The 16,067-nt window shown below is 39.0% G+C and overlaps 1 protein-coding gene across 5 annotated transcripts; it reads right to left on the bottom strand.

Annotated features, from left to right (window-relative positions):
- Positions 1–1,061: 1,061 nt before the first annotated feature.
- Positions 1,062–9,479, bottom strand: LOC146649349 (uncharacterized). 5 transcript variants are annotated; one of them, XM_085387020.1, is made up of 6 exons: positions 9,267–9,479; positions 8,522–8,594; positions 4,639–5,699; positions 4,401–4,556; positions 3,287–3,379; positions 1,062–2,279 (listed from the first exon to the last, which is right to left on the bottom strand). In XM_085387020.1, exons 3-6 carry the CDS (start codon positions 5,668–5,670, stop codon positions 1,962–1,964), a joined length of 1,599 nt encoding a protein of 532 aa, XP_085243146.1. In that variant the 5' UTR covers positions 5,671–5,699; positions 8,522–8,594; positions 9,267–9,479; the 3' UTR covers positions 1,062–1,961. The 5 variants fall into 5 exon arrangements, with proteins under 5 accessions (XP_085243146.1, XP_085243147.1, XP_085243148.1 ...); XM_085387021.1 differs by lacking the exon at positions 9,267–9,479 and adding an exon at positions 9,131–9,255; XM_085387022.1 differs by lacking the exon at positions 9,267–9,479 and adding an exon at positions 8,909–9,083.
- Positions 9,480–16,067: the final 6,588 nt, after the last annotated feature.

The raw sequence follows: 16,067 nt of genomic DNA, 5'->3' as shown, positions 1-16,067 counted from the left end.
TTCATGAAAGTTATTTTAAATGGTTTTAAAAATAGGGGGGGAAATGTGTCAAGATACAATAGTTACTGTAAAGTCTTTGGTTAAGTCTAGCTGAAATTCATACAAGAGTCAAATTGCATCACAAGGTCAACAAATTTAAAAAAAAAGTTATTCAGAATTGCCTACATCACATCAGGACTGCATGGTTTTGAAAGTGTAAGACTGCAATCTTGTAAACAATTTAAGATACACTAACATGTAAGTTTAAAACGGTCATTGTTAGCTAGGCAAACCGTGTCGAGATGAGAGGAAGAGGGCCCGAATGCAGACACACGGGAATGAGGTGGACATTAACAAAAGACAAGCCTTTATTATTGGCTGAACAAAAACACTACAAGTCAACAACGAAGGGGAGAATTTAAAACACTAATAAAACGTAGACTGGGTAAGGCTAAACTAAAGAACATGAGGAATATAGAAAAGGACAGAAGGAAACAAACACTATAGCTGTGTCCAAATTCAGAGGCTGGATCCTCCTGAGGACCCGGCCTTCACTCAAAAAAATAAAACATTAGATTTACTTAAAAAAGTTATGTCAAGTGGTTCCACACAACTGCTTTAAGTAACTTTTAAGAAATGTTGTTACTTAGTTTGAACTCAATACTGTTAAGTTAGATTTACGTAAGTGTATTGGCTAAATGTAACTTAATTGCAATGCTTAGCTGATACTTATCTTTGTTGCTTTAAGCCTACATAACTTGTTTAGGCAATATCTTTGTAATACTGTTACTTAGCTGGTACATAACTTTTCTGCTTTAGAAGGACATAACCTGGTTAGGTAGTATCTTTGTAAAACTGTTATGTAGCTGCTACATAACTTTGTTACTTTTGAATTATATAAAATTGTTAAGTAATTTCTATTCAATACAATTACAAATAAATCATTTACACTGGTTACTTCCATACAAAATAGCAAAGTTTCTTAAAAGTTACTTAAAGCAGTTATGTGGAACCACTTGACATAACATTTTTAAGTAAATCTTAGGGAGATCTTTTAGGAAGAAATGAAGACAGCACCCAAATTATCAAACACAATCCTGCCTTTAATAAGCACATTCAGTGCATATAAAATACTTTTTTCCAAGCACAACAGCTTAACACAAAGTGCAATCAATGCAACTTGTTACAAATTCCAAGTGAATATTTTGTGCAGAAAATGTAGATCAGTATAAAGTGCTAACCAACTTGTCGTCAAACTAAAATGATTAAAAAAAATGATCCAACAAAGTCCTGTCTTTACTAAGCACATTCAGTGCATATTAAATACTTGTTGACAGACCGAAAAGACTGTAGAGCCGTAGCTTAACACAAAGTGCAATCAATGCAGACAACTTGTTACAACTTTAACTAAATACTTTGTGCATAAAACAATATTTTACTTCAAAGATCAGTGAAGTGCTAACCAACTTGTCTTTCAACTGGTCCAGAAAGCATCCAAATTATCAAAAAAAATCCTACATTTTACAGGACGTTTCAGGAATTATTTTCAAACACTGATAAGCATGAAAGAGCAAACTAAACTCATTTAAAACAGTGAAAATTGGCTGTTTTGTTCAAAAACTGTACTGTAAAACCGTGCTACTCAGTTTTTCAAGTTATGGTTACATCCCAAGTTGCAGACAGCTGCCAAATGTCACATTCTTTGAAATATCAAATCACAGCGGCCTAACCGCTAGAACTTTTTAAAATGTCTGTCATTTTCTGTATGTTGTCAAGTAGCAGTAGAAGAAGTGCAACACCAATTTTTTAAGTAACAGTATTTTGCTAAAATGCAAATGAACATTATTGTTCTCTAAAACTGGTGAATGTTCCCAAGAAACAGTACTGACAATGAAAAAAAGTGTTTATGAACAACTTAACTATACCTGAACGTAAAGCATTCAAACTAAGTTAAGCAATAAGGGCCTCCCGCTTCCTCCTCTTTATTCAAGGAGTTTGTTTCTGAGCACTTGAACTTTGTTTGATAGCTTCTTAGCATCAAGTCCCATCAGTACTTTCTGAAAAAACTCAAAAGTGTACCTGAGGTTGGATGGGTAGCTCATGTTTAAAGTGTAGATCAGGCCGAACAACAACACAACAGCAGTGGCAACATCAGGAAGATCTCTGAGCACAGCGACACCCTCAATTATGATACCAATGTCTTCTGCCGGGTCAAGGTCACGCTCTCCTTCTGTTTTGATGACGTAGATGCCAATGAGCGTCTTCTCCATTTCACTTTCGGCCTCATGGAAGTCCACATCCTAAAAAAATTAATAAGTAAATAAACATAATAATACAAGTTGCAGGGTTTCATATCAATTAAAGGGATATTCCACCCAAAGTGGAAATTTGTCTATTACCATAAATTGCCAAGAGTTAGATAAGTGAGAAAAAAGCATTTTGTAACCAGCACAGTACATTTCTGATCTTATACCCATTGTTCCTGGTGAGCTCAATAATCATGTCGACTGCAAATGAAAAGTAAAAAGTAACACGACGGATTTGCAGGAGGAGGCGATTTAGACTTGGGCCTACATTACGGTTACGCCAAAGCACCCTGTAACCCGCCATGGCATAGCACTTGGATACAACAACAGTGGTTGAAAAAGCCTCTGGTTTCCATAAATAAACACATATTCGAATATCCATGCACCATGCAGCGGCGGCTTACAGTGTTGTATGTGGTAACCATAATGTATTCCCAAGTCTAAATCTACTCCTCCAAATCCTTCAAGTTACTTATTACTTTTCATTTAAAGTCGACATGATTATTGAGCTCACCAGGAATAATTCGTACCATTAAAGAGTCATTTGCAACCAAAATGCTTATAGTTCCCATTCACTCCATTTTTTAAATGCTAGGCAAAAGCAAATAGACTGCTGCCGGATCAGGAGAATTATTGCACTGGTTACAAAATTTTTTTTTCTCACTTATCTTACTCTGGGTAATATGGTAATAGACCAATTTTCACTTTGGGGTGGAATATCCCTTTAAGCTGCAAAACAGTAGACAGCTCAGAGCGAGATGAGAGGTGTTGGTCCATCATCTGAGTACACGGCAGAACAACAAAGCAGAAAGACAGTACACTCAGCCCACATTACACCCCAACTGTAATGGCAAGGGTCACTCCCGCATAAGCTTGTGCTTTTATATCTCCAATAATGTTCTAATTTTAACTTTTTGTTATAATCTAATGAATGTGTGTGAGGAAAAATTACCGTCAGTTAAATTTTTATTACTGGAAATTGTTTCTATTTGATTACTTGCCTGATATTCTTTGATCAAGCTGTTCGGATCTTCATTGAGGTAGACTGCAAGTCCTTTCAGCGTACACACTCTTCTCATTGCAACTGTGTCGTTCTGTAAAACATAAAAGCAAATTTTACTTAGCTAAACTTTAAAGACATTTTCAGTTAACTTCAGCAAAATAAATGTATATAATGCTTTGAGAAAAAAAGTCCATGACACACTACAGAAGAACAACAAAATTTAAAATAAAAAAAATTAAGGAAAGAAGGAACATTATCATTTGAAAAAATGTGACGAGCAAAAAAAGGTAACCACAGGATCCCAAAAAAAACAGAAACCCGACCAAAAACAGCAGCATGAAGAATCCAGTGAGGAAGAGGATGAACAAGAGGTCACACCAAAGCCAGCCTGAACAGAGGATTTTTTTTTTAAAGTAAACCACTGAGTCCACTGATCTAAGGCTTAGGAGGAGAGTTCCAGAGTTTGGGGGCCACAGCAGCAATGATCTGTCACTTTTGGTCTTTAGACTGTTGTGCACTACCAGGCTTTGATCACTGGACCTCAGGGACCTGCTGGGGGTGTTGGGACTGAGAAGGTCTCCATTGTATGATGGTGCTTGTCCATGTAAGGCCCTAAGGACCAGAACCAGGATCTTGAAATGAACCTTGAAGTTGACCAGCAGCCAGTGACGCTGGAAGAGAAGCAGGGTGACGTGGGTGTGTTTGGAGGACTTGAACAGGAGGTTTTGCAAGGACAAATGAAAAAACAGTTGTAGTACTAAGCTCAGAGACCTCCCTTTATCCCGTCTTGGTTTGAAAGGTGCCTGATGGCAGTTTATTCTAGCTTCAGCTTTTCTACTGTAAATGCCAAAATTCTCCCCAGGGAGCCGTGGCAAATCCCGTTTTGGAAACGCTACTGTCCTGTAAAAACAGCTTTTAATTCTGGCAATTTTTTTTATAAAGTATCCAAATCAACTTAAAACTTTATTACTGTGACAACACTATCATGAAAAGGACAAAGAATAAACAATCCCATAATACCAACATTAAACTTTACCTTACAATAGAAGGAGACAACAAAATCATATGTATTAAAAGAGGGAATGAAGCATTGAAAAAAATTAATTCCAAACCTCATCAATTGCAGCCATGATTTCTGTGATCTTGCGTCCAGATGTTCCTCCCTTGTTTCTGAAGACTTTGGTCAGTTTGGTTGTGTTGTTGTCCAGCTGTGCCATAAATGTGGATGTTAGCGGGATCGTAGTGATGCGCTGGAATTCAGCATTTATCTGTAAAATAAACAAATGTTTAGCGTGATGGGTTTAAAATATTGCATGTGGAGTGCATTTGCAGATCAACTGATTCAGTTACCTCACGTGGAGAAAAAAGAGCTGGCCATCGGCTTTTAAAGTCAGCTACGAAGGGCATGTCCTGAAGAATTTCTTGCCTCCGGTGAGGAAAGGTTTGGGCCATTTTTGCTTTGATGGTTTCATTGTTGTTCTTCTTCTTGAACTCTGAAAGCAGCACCAACCTTTCTTCTTCCTGACTCTCTCGGGTTTCTCCAGCTGGATAATCAGGGCAGAAATTCACCTCTGCTCTCCTGGGTTTCTTGACTTGGTTGGGATGCACATTACTGTTCCCTCTTCTTTTGAGAGAATTGATGACCAACTCACTACACCCTAAGTTCTTCAGTTTTCCACGATAGTTTGACATTTTATACTTCAAACTGATCTTCCATGCAGAAAATCCAGTTTCTGAACCCTTCTCTTTCAAGCATGGATGCTTTACAACCAAAGCTTGGCAAACATCACTAAGATTGCTGTCTGAAGGGTAAGCTTTGTACTTCATAATTTCTGAAGACAAGCTCTCTAAAATGTCAGACTTGAGCTTTGGTTTTAGGGTTAAAAGTGTTCCATTGGCTTGGAATTCCTGGTTGCCTTTTGTCAATTGCAGCTCTACATCGAAGCTAAACTCAGGTATGCGAAAGTCCAGTGGCCAGGCTTCTGATCGCAGCGTGGAGTTTGCTGAGCTCGAGGAGCTTGATGACCTGGATTCTGGCGATGACAGTATATCTGTGTCATAATCAGGGTTGTGGCCAGAGCAGGGGCTACCCAAGTTAAATGAGGACACACTGCTTTCATTACTACCAGTGGATGTTTCTGGAACACCTGTTTTAATCACTTTTATTTTGTCCATGTCTTTTAGATCAAATGTGGATGTCATGTTAAGGAACTGATTAAAATCTGTGTCCATGTACTGCAATCTGAACTGTTCAGAAACTCCGCACTGATTTTCAATCTCCGCTTTGAGCTCGTTAACATTCTTTGGTATCCCCAAAGGAAGGGTTAACTTGAGTGCGTTGTTCTCCCCCAGGATTATCAGAAGCTTTGTTGGGGCTGTCATTTCTGATGTCCCAATCTCCAACTGTTACTCTAAAAAATAAGTGCAAGAACATGAGCAGGTGGTTCCCAAACTTCAGTACATGTTACATTTTTTTAGTGGTATTCAGAATTTTGCAGCACAATTTTTTTTCTAGTATTTTTACAAGGCTTGAAACATATCCGAGTAGATTTAAGTTCTGGTCCAACTATTTTTAAGAACCAAACTTTGAGAAGTACTGCTATACAGCACAAAAATTAAATCGGCAACATGGACATTAAAATTACCTGAACAGTGTATGTATCTCTTTAATGTAACCATGCGAGAAGCTCCGACTTGGTAGTCATAAAGTGGATAACAATCCACCAGATCCTCATGTGCAACAAGAGAAATTTCCTTTGGAGATGGGTCAATTTTGAAGGATCCATAGTGTTCAGTGTACCATGAGCTCAGTTTTTTTACTATAAACACCAACGAATCTGCCAAAATACACATCTGCAGGATTTCAGCAAACTCTGGCAGACCCCCCAGTGATCCATGTACTATTAACATGCCCTTCCTGTAGTAGATGCCTGCAACAGACACACTCTGGGCAAGGCTAACTACAGCTGTGTCAGGGTACTTTTCAGCAAGACAATGTGCAATTTCACGTTTGAGAAGTTCTACTGGGACTGCCGAGACTCGTGAAACCTCAAAAGTGGCTTTGCTACAGCCTGATGAATGCATGTAATGGCCAATCATGAGCTGGTGTTTGGTTGACAAAGACAGGGTTATGTTTTTGAAGCAGTTTGTGTGTCTAGCAACTTTTTAAAAAAATGTGTGCTTTGCCTCGAATCTGATTGTCCATAATAAGGCAAGTGGACCAAAATGGCGAATTATTGAGGGATAATGAGCCAGAAAGTGATGTTTTGGCAATGGTCTTCTATCTGGGCATACTTCTTTGTACCTTTGATGGTGGTCTAAAATCTTACTCTCCAGGTATGCAACTGAGTCACTGTTATGAACAGGACACACAACAAGCTCAACAATATCCTTCAAATCTAGTAGAAGTTCCCAAGCTGGTTCGTTTTCAGGTATGTGTTGTCCAATAATAAGTGGCAGAAGTCTTAGTAAACACCAATTTTCATGTGCATTGCCACCAACAGTTTTTTTACTAAGAAAATTGTGAGGCAATTTCTGAGGGCGATTAGTCTGATCCCCTCCTTTGTAGGGAAATGACTGAACAAGTCTATTTAGATTTTCAAAAGTGATGTACTTCTTGCCTATTAGTATTCGAAGGCACTCAGCTATCTCAAAAGGCACAATACCTTCAAAAAGGTCATGTGCAAGATCAGGGGGGAATCCTGTAGTGACCTTGAAGAAAGACAGACTGTCTGCTAAGACACACGAGCTTTTCACACCACAACAAGCTACCCCTGTCTCACGTGCAGTTGCTATGTGTACACGATGGAGCTCCTCAGTTCTCAGAGAAAAGTCACTATTTGTAGCTTTTGATTCAATTTCTGAGCGTGTAGCAGTACAAAACCTGCAAAAGTAATCTCCAGAAAAACTTTCCACAAAACCGGCCAATCCATGAGCTCCGAGGCTGTCTGCCACTACATATTGGACAGTGCCTTTAAAGTTGACCCCTAAATTGTCAATGAACACTCCCTGCTGCTCTAAAATGACAAGGTCTTGCAAAAGTGGCTCAAATATTTTTGAATAGCCAAAGGTCCTAAGGTCCTCACTTTTGCACAAGAGAGCCAAATAAATAGAAGAGAGGGATGAATGACTACCTGGTGGCAAGTTACCTAAAATCCAGTAAACTGAGCAAAGTTTATGCTTTTTCCGTGATGTCCCCAATGGATTGCAAATTTCGAAATCATCAACATAAAGACAAATAGAGATTCTTAGTTCACCGCCTGAGAAAAACTCATTATTTTGAAAATGTAGACCATCTTTATATGATGTATACTTTTCCTTATTTACAAAAGGATTCTGATTGTGGCTAGTGACAAATTTGTTCAGTATGTTTTCTTGTTTAAATATCTGCTGTAATGATTTTAGAATAGGAATATACTGAAAGGTCCTCTTGCTTTGGGAGTCGAGAATGTATTCAATTGGATCAATTACTTCAAAATGTTTTCTGTAATACTATCTGCGTTTGAAGGCAGTGGCAAGTGTGCCGTCCTTTTCTATGGCTTTTAACAAAGGGTTAAAAGAAACTGCCTTTGTCAGTTCTTCAATAACAGGCTGGTCTAGACAAAGGTTATGATTCTTGAGTATGTCTACAATTACTTGATTTGTCAAAGGCACTGATGCACAGCTTATCAGGTAGTGCAATTCTGAAAGCAACTCGTCAATTGCTATGCTGGGAACATGAAAATAGTTTTCCAACTTAAGTAAAAGAGATGCAAAATTAAGTTCTATTACATTTGCCAAATCTTCAGTCTCACTTGTAGTTGTATCGTGATCAATATTTGCACTTATGTCCTCTTCTACAATAGTGTCTGTACTGTCATCAGCTGATGTTTGGCCTACAATAGTGTTAGCAATACCGATTTTGAAGTCTTTTAAGGTATAAGGATTGTGTTTCCTATTTCGATGAGACTTGAATGTACCATAGATATTTGTTTTGAAAGAACAACCCTCAAACATGCAATGCACAGTCTCGTTACATTTTAGATGGTTGTTAATGTGAGAAAAATACTCCTGCTCCGAAGCTATGTTGCAGCAGGAACACAAATGGCAGTTAAATGTTGCCAAACTCACAGACTTGTCTAGAGTTCTTTGGGTATGTGATCTGCTTAAGTGGCTATGTAGAGCATTCCATGTTTTGAAAACACAGACACAATCAGAATAGGCACATGGATACTGCTGTCTACTATGAACTAACCTGTAGTGTTTTAATAACAGAGCTCGTGATGACACCACTTTTTTGCACAATTTGCACTGCCACATCAACGTATCTGGGGGAGAAGCACAAAAGACATTTTCATTACACTGTCCCTGAAAAAACTAAATAATTTGCACATTGTTAATGTTTCATATTAATCAGTTTTATTTTTAATATTGTATGCTACAACAATGAATTTATTGATCTACATCATCACCACTGCATATTGTGTAAATGTGTGTGTAATCTGACATTAAAAGTCGAGTGAGAAATCCCATGGACATTGTACAACATTAATGCAGTTCATCTTACACCAGCTTACTAAATGCTTTCTGCAAGCTACATCAAAACGTAAGCTGAAATATTAGACAGAAAATACACCCTAACCTGTCTGCTAGCGAGGAGCGCTTCTCCACTGTTGTTGGCTAAAGTGCAACGCAGTCAGGCGTCCGAGTATAAACTTGGCGCGAAAGTGCGTGCCGGACCGAATGCGCTGCCTGTACCGACGCGTACCGACGCATACCGACGCTAGCGCTACACTACATTTGGGCTGAAAACAGAGCTTTGCTATTGCAATGGAGTCCCCTCCAAAATCATTTGGAAACTCACGTGCAGCAAGTCCACGTTAGCAAACCTTTACCGGGCAAAACCCTGCCTGTACTCTTTTCTTAGTAGCACTTGCGACATTAACTGACGTGTGAACATATATATGTAGACGGGCTTTACAAGAAAAATGACTTCTTACCTGATTTTTGGACAAAAATGCGGCTGAACCAGTCCACATGGCGAAGAAATAGCAAGCTTGAGAAAGAGGGTGGTGCGCATGCGCATTGGCCCTTATTTAGGCGGGCTCTGCACGCAGCAGTATGTGCAGAGGGACAAACCTGTGAATTTACTCAACAATGTTACGTTGACACAGTTCAATGACTTTGTGTAACAACAAAAAGTAACAACATTTCATTAAATTTGCACAAACACTTTAAGGATTTTTGCAAAATCGAGTTTATTAAGAACAAACAACAAAATCTACTTTAGTAAAAGCAGAGATAGGCTGAGTTCATTTTTTTGAGTGTTCACGGTCTACGTGGGCAAAGGTCTTTTGAAGGCCGGGTAGGCCGGAAGTGAGCGACTGTGAAATTGGACAGTCTAGTCTTCAGACTGACCATCTCACACTTCTGTTTAATCATTTTTCTGTTTGACATCTATTCAGCCAAACCGATTTAGTCACAAACAAATAAAACACTGAAAAAACCCAAACAATAACATTTTTAACCTATCTAAGTGACTAATATTTCATGTTTACCTGAGTAGTAAAAGACTGCTGGGGGTTTGAAAACGATGTGCCAGGAGTTCACTGTTCTCTCTGGCTCTAGTGAGCTGGCTAGCTATCGAGCTACTGGGTAACACACAAGGACTAGAAAGAAACCAAGAACTATAAATACTAAATAAATAATATAAAACTATAAACTATAAACCCCATAAGGGTTATGTGATCAGGGCCTGCTGGCTGTCCATCATGCAAGGCTGAGAGCTATAGGTGACCCAGGCTCTCTGTGGACAGTGGTCAGTTTTTTGTTTGTTTTTGGGTGGGAGGTAACTTCCTTTTGGTAGTTAACCCCCGCCATGAGTCGGTCCCCTCATTACTACTCATTCAGAACATTCTAAGTTTCTATTGCAGTTATAATAGCTTAACTTGCACTAGCTTTATTTGAGCCAGTGTATGAGAGGAGGGTGATGACTTGAATATTGACAGGCAGGGTTCTGGTTAGGCGACAGAACTGTTAGGCATTCATTTGTAGAGATAACCCGAAGTGTACACATAAATAAGAAGGAATGACACTGCCAGGTACCCCAGCCCTTCATGTACTTTGCTGAGTTATCTCTGTCATTAATTTCACATACACCAAATGCCTGGAACTGAGCTTTAGTGACAAGAGAATGTGTATTCAGTGATACTTATTGAAAACAAGTTCATTATGTATGAATGGGTATTTACAGTGGGGCAAAAAAGTATTTAGTCAGCCACCGATTGTGCAAGTTCCCCCACTTAAAATGATGACAGAGGTCAGTAATTTGCACCAGAGGTACACTTCAACTGTGAGAGACAGAATGTGAAAAAAAAATCCATGAATTCACATGGTAGGATTTGTAAAGAATTTATTCGTAAATTAGGGTGGAAAATAAGTATTTGGTCACCTCAAACAAGGAAAATCTCTGGCTCTCACAGACCTGTAACGTCTTCTGTAAGAAGCTTTTCTGTCCCCCACTTATTACCTGTATGAATGGCACCTGTTTGAACTCATCATCTGTATAAAAGACACCTGTCCACAGCCTCAAACAGTCAGACTCCAAACTCCGCCATGGCCAAGACCAAAGAGCTTTCGAAGGACACCAGGAAAAGTATTGTAGACCTGCACCAGACTGGGAAGAGTGAATCTACAATAGGCAAGCAGCTTGGTGTGAAAAAATCAACTGTGGGAGCAATCATCAGAAAATGGAAGACATACAAGACCACTGATAATCTCCCTCGATCTGGGGCTCCACGCAAGATCTCATCCCGTGGGGTCAAAATGATCATGAGAACGGTGAGCAAAGATCCCAGAACCACACGGGGGGACCTGGTGAATGACCTGCAGAGAGCTGGGACCAAAGTAACAAAGGTCACCATCAGTAACACACTACAACGGCAGGGAATCAAATCCCGCAGTGCCAGACGTGTTCCGCTGCTGAAGCCAGTGCATGTCCAGGCCCGTCTGAAGTTTGCCAGAGAGCACATGGATGATACAGCAGAGTATTGGGAGAATGTCATGTGGTCAGATGAAACCAAAGTAGAACTTTTTGGTATAAACTCAACTCGTCGTGTTTGGAGGACGAAGAATACTGAGTTGCATCCAAAGAACACCATACCTACTGTGAAGCATGGGGGTGGAAACATGCTATGGGGCTGTTTTTCTGCCAAGGGGACAGGACGACTGATCCGTGTTAAGGACAGAATGAATGGGGCCGTGTATCGTGAGATTTTGAGCCAAAACCTCCTTCCATCAGTGAGAACTTTGAAGATGAAATGAGGCTGGGTCTTCCAACATGACAATGATCCAAAACACACCGCCCGGGCAACAAAGGAGTGGCTCCGTAAGAAGCATTTGAAAGTCCTGGAGTGGCCTAGCCAGTCTCCAGACCTCAACCCCATAGAAAATCTGTGGCGGGAGTTGAAAGTCCGTGTTGCTCGGCGACAGCCCCAAAACATCACTGCTCTCGAGAAGATCTGCATGGAGGAATGGGCCAAAATACCAGCTACTGTGTGTGCAAACCTGGTAAAGACCTATAGTAAACGTTTGACCTCTGTTATTGCCAACAAAGGTTATGTTACAAAGCAGAGGTGTGGACTCGAGTCACATGACTTGGACTCGAGTCAGACTCGAGTCATTAATTTTATGACTTTAGACTTGACTTGAAAAAATGTTGTAAGACTTGTGACTTGACTTGGACTTTTACACCAATGACTTGGGACTTGAATTGGACTTGAACCGGTTTACTTGAAAAGACTTGATATTTTACCCCAAATATAAAATTTAACACGCATATTATATAGAGATTGAAAATGTGACGTCATTCACGGGTAGAACCGCAAAGGATTCTGGGAACTCGTGGCAAGCGGTACTAGCGCACGCAGGCTTTCAATTGAAATCAGTTATACAGCGATAAAAAGAAACACAAAAATGTCAAGAAGCTGTTGTATTATTAACTGCAATAGCCGGTCGCATGACAGCCACGGGAAGCCGACGGGTAAAGAGATCGGTTGTTATCGGATTACGTCGTTGAAGAGAAATTGTTCAAACCATGTTTCCGAAGTAACAAAGAGGCAACTGGATTGCAGCCATTCAAAGATCAAATATAACGTCCTAGAACCCTCCAGCTCACAGGTTAGTCTGCTCCAAGCATTTCCACAAAGGTCAGTCTTCTGTTGTAGTTAATGCGTCATTTTTCTTAACATAATTGGTGATATAGGTTACAAGCAAGTCTGGCGCTGAACAGAAATTGTCGCGCTATGCTCCTTTGCTTGTTGTGCATAAATAGTAAATTGTCCTGACACAATATTGTGTTTCGCTTCTGTTATTATGGTACATTGACAAAAACATATACTTTTATTCACAGGATAAAACAGTTGTTTTGTATCACTAATTGCCCAGTACGATTACAGCATACAGTATTGTTGTCACTGCTACATTTCTGTGATGGGTACCAGAAATTATTTCTACTACTAATTAATTACCGTTGAGCTCAAAGGTCCTATTTATAAACGGTTAACGAATGTGTATTTATGAAGACGATTTGTGAGACTGGTAAACTTATGATAGGTACGATGGTCTTTACTTTCTACACGGTGCATTTCAAGGTCCTGCACCCATCCGTCGGTAAACTGTACCTGGGCTTGTTGCAGTGACCTGAAGTTACTAAACTTCATGAGTGTATGCACTCACTCCAAGAACCGTATGATTATAAATATGCATATAAATATGCTACGATGAGATGGCTGACTTCATCTAACTAGCAAATGTTGTCCAGGCTACGTTGGTGATACAGTTTTTTTTAATGTGTATGATATTTTTGTCATGCGATTTTAAAGCCGGTCCTACAACCGCATCCAAGAATAACATGCAGCTTATCTCAGAACTGTCGGTGAAAATTATTCTTGGAGCTAGGTTTAATTGAGCTGCATTTTAAAGAGGTGCAATTTCACAATTTGTGTATATTTTCTAAGTTCACTATTTTGTCATGTGTTGAGAAAAACACAGATTTAAAAATTACATGGTCTAATATTTACATTTAGCATAACTGCAACATGCTTTTTTTCGGGTTCTTTTTAAAGACTCGAAAGGACTTGAAATTCAAAGTTTCAGACTTGTGACTTGACTCGGACTTTTACACCAGTGACTTGAGACTCGACTGTGACTTGCCTGACATTACTTGAGACTTGACTTGAGACTTGAGGATAAAGACTTGAGACTTACTTGAGACTTGCAAAACAATGACTTGGTCCCACCTCTGTTACAAAGTATTGAGTTGTATTTTTGTTATTGACCAAATACTTATTTTCCACCCTGATTTCCGAATAAATTCTTTACAAATCCTACCATGTGGATTTTTACCATCAGGGCCTTATGAGCCTATACTTGTGTTCTTAAAAGTTATGTTTGACTTTATGACTTTCTGTGTCGTTTCTGGGATGCTTAGGACTCATATTGCACTGCTGGAAATAGTTTATTTTGATGCATATGCTGTTTTTTTGCAAATTTGCACTATAATATCTTTTTTCGTTTTTCCTGCAGTATATGAAAATTGGTGTATCTCAAAAATAAAACTATGAAGACACTTAAAATAAATTTCCTTTGGTGGGAAAACTATTTTGTGCAACTTTTTTGTATTTACAGTTTTGAGGGATAAGCCTCTTACATTTCTCTAACTAGAAATATATGTTAAAAAAACAAAAACGATTTTCAATTTTTTTGTAGTTTATTGCACTTTTTTGCAATTTATGTAATTACTATGCACTTAATGCATATATATTATTAAAATTTGGGATATAATGGATGTATTGATGTATATCAACTTGAAATGCTCCCAAAAATGGCACTACAGCATGTAAAAATATAATATAAGCTCTGGCGGACTTGGTTCTATGGTAGGTCTTAAAGGGTTAATCAAGTCATGTAATAACAACATGCACCAGGACATAATAGTGCAAAAGTAACATGACCGAACTGTTCAGACACTGATTCTTATATAGTGCTTTTCTACTCTTCCAGGTTACTCAAAGCGCTCTGTACAACATGCCACATTCACACAGTTTCTCTAAACTGAGTGCTTTCTAGCTACATTCATACACATTCTCACTCTTGACATGCAGACTGGATGAACTAGGGATTGAACCACTAATCTTCTGATCAGTAGCTGACTTGCGCTACCTGCTGAGCTACAGCACCTACAGGCAAAGATGTGTAAACCGTCACTAGGTATTGGATAGAGTGTACACTCACAAACCTGTCAAACCTAGTCAGAAGTGCCAGCTTGATTCCAGATCAGGGCTAAACCTGTTTTCTATGGGCCTGGGCCACATACACCAAACTGCAACAAAACTGATATGGCATGCCATTACATAGACAGTGCCATCTATGCCAGGCCTGGCCCATATCTGGATGACATACCACTTACCATGCCAGAAGTCAGCCAGCAGTCCCGGCTTGATACCAGATCTGGGCCAGACCAGATTGCTATGTGGGTAGTCACTTTTTTTTGTGCCTTTTTAATGAATCCCAAAAACACATTTTAATGCCAAAAGAATGCAAATCTGACCAAAGTCCTAGCATAAATGTTTATTAAGTGAAAACTGCAGGTGTGAAATCTAGGTATTTGGTCATTTCTTGCTCCATTTAATGATCCAGAAGTTGATCTAGCCAAATCAGCCAGTTTGCAGCTGGATGAAAGCAACTGTTTATCTAAAGATCAGTCAGTCTTTTAACATGCTAAACTTGCACAATGTGCTATTGCGATATGGGGTAATGGTTGCTGAAGGTACCCTTTGCACACCTACGTCAATTGATTTATCAGGAATGTTTTTCAATAATAGTTAGTTGTAAAACTTTCTTGTAAATGTTATTCCATATTACATTTTAAACACAAGAATGTTTTCTTTATGACCTCCAGCTGTGTATAGTCCACAACACAGTCTTTTTCAATCTGATAGAAACCTGGAGAATGAACAAGTTAGCATTTCATCATCATACTATTCACATTTGAAGATAATAATAGTTGATGTGAGCACACAAAATATCTGCTTCTTACAGCTAGATTCTTTAAAAGGTTTAATCATTTGACCATCAATCCACATTGCTCTCGCTCTTTCTGCTTTGTCAGCAGTGGGGCAGGCAGGGAGGTAGTTTGCATAGCAAACAGTACCCGTGATTCTCAGTCAGTAGAAATAGTTTCACAGTGTTGGAGGAAATTCAGCTTTATGCAAAACGTCAGACAGAAATGTTAAAATTCCCATGTTAGGGAATAATAGTTGGTCTGCTGGTGAAAAATGGAAAAATACATATTGTATAAAGTGTTTGTTTACTTTCTGACTCACAGATGCCACTTGCTTATTGAAAATCATAACAAAGCCATACTGTATGGTCCAAGAAATGCATTTGTAGAGTGGCACATGTAATGTACGTTCAGAAGTGAGTAACATGAAGCTATGGAGAGAAATGAGGGAAAATCCAATATTGCTCAACAGCTACATTTTGTTTCAGTAGTTTGCAAAACAAAGTCAGGCTGCCTTTCTTTTTTTCTTTTGCCAGGTTTTTTGGCAGTTCTCTCCTCCCATACAAAACTAGTTTTTGTGTGCGTGTATTTTTTTTTTCATGGTTACAACAATTGTATTCATGTGCACACAAAAATTAGGTTCAGTTCACAGTTTGGTGAGTAAAAAATGATGTATTGATCTGCTTTTGAAATGAAAAATACAGTTCACTTTGTATTTGTCTTGCCAAGATGCAACATA

Source organism: Rhamphochromis longiceps, linkage group LG17 (genome assembly GCF_057381845.1).
Source record: "Rhamphochromis longiceps isolate RC_006_pf linkage group LG17, R_longiceps_female_GT1.1, whole genome shotgun sequence".
NCBI lineage: Eukaryota > Metazoa > Chordata > Actinopteri > Cichliformes > Cichlidae > Rhamphochromis > Rhamphochromis longiceps.
The sequence above is the reverse complement of the archived record's forward strand: the minus strand, read 5'-3'. Positions and strand labels throughout refer to the sequence as shown.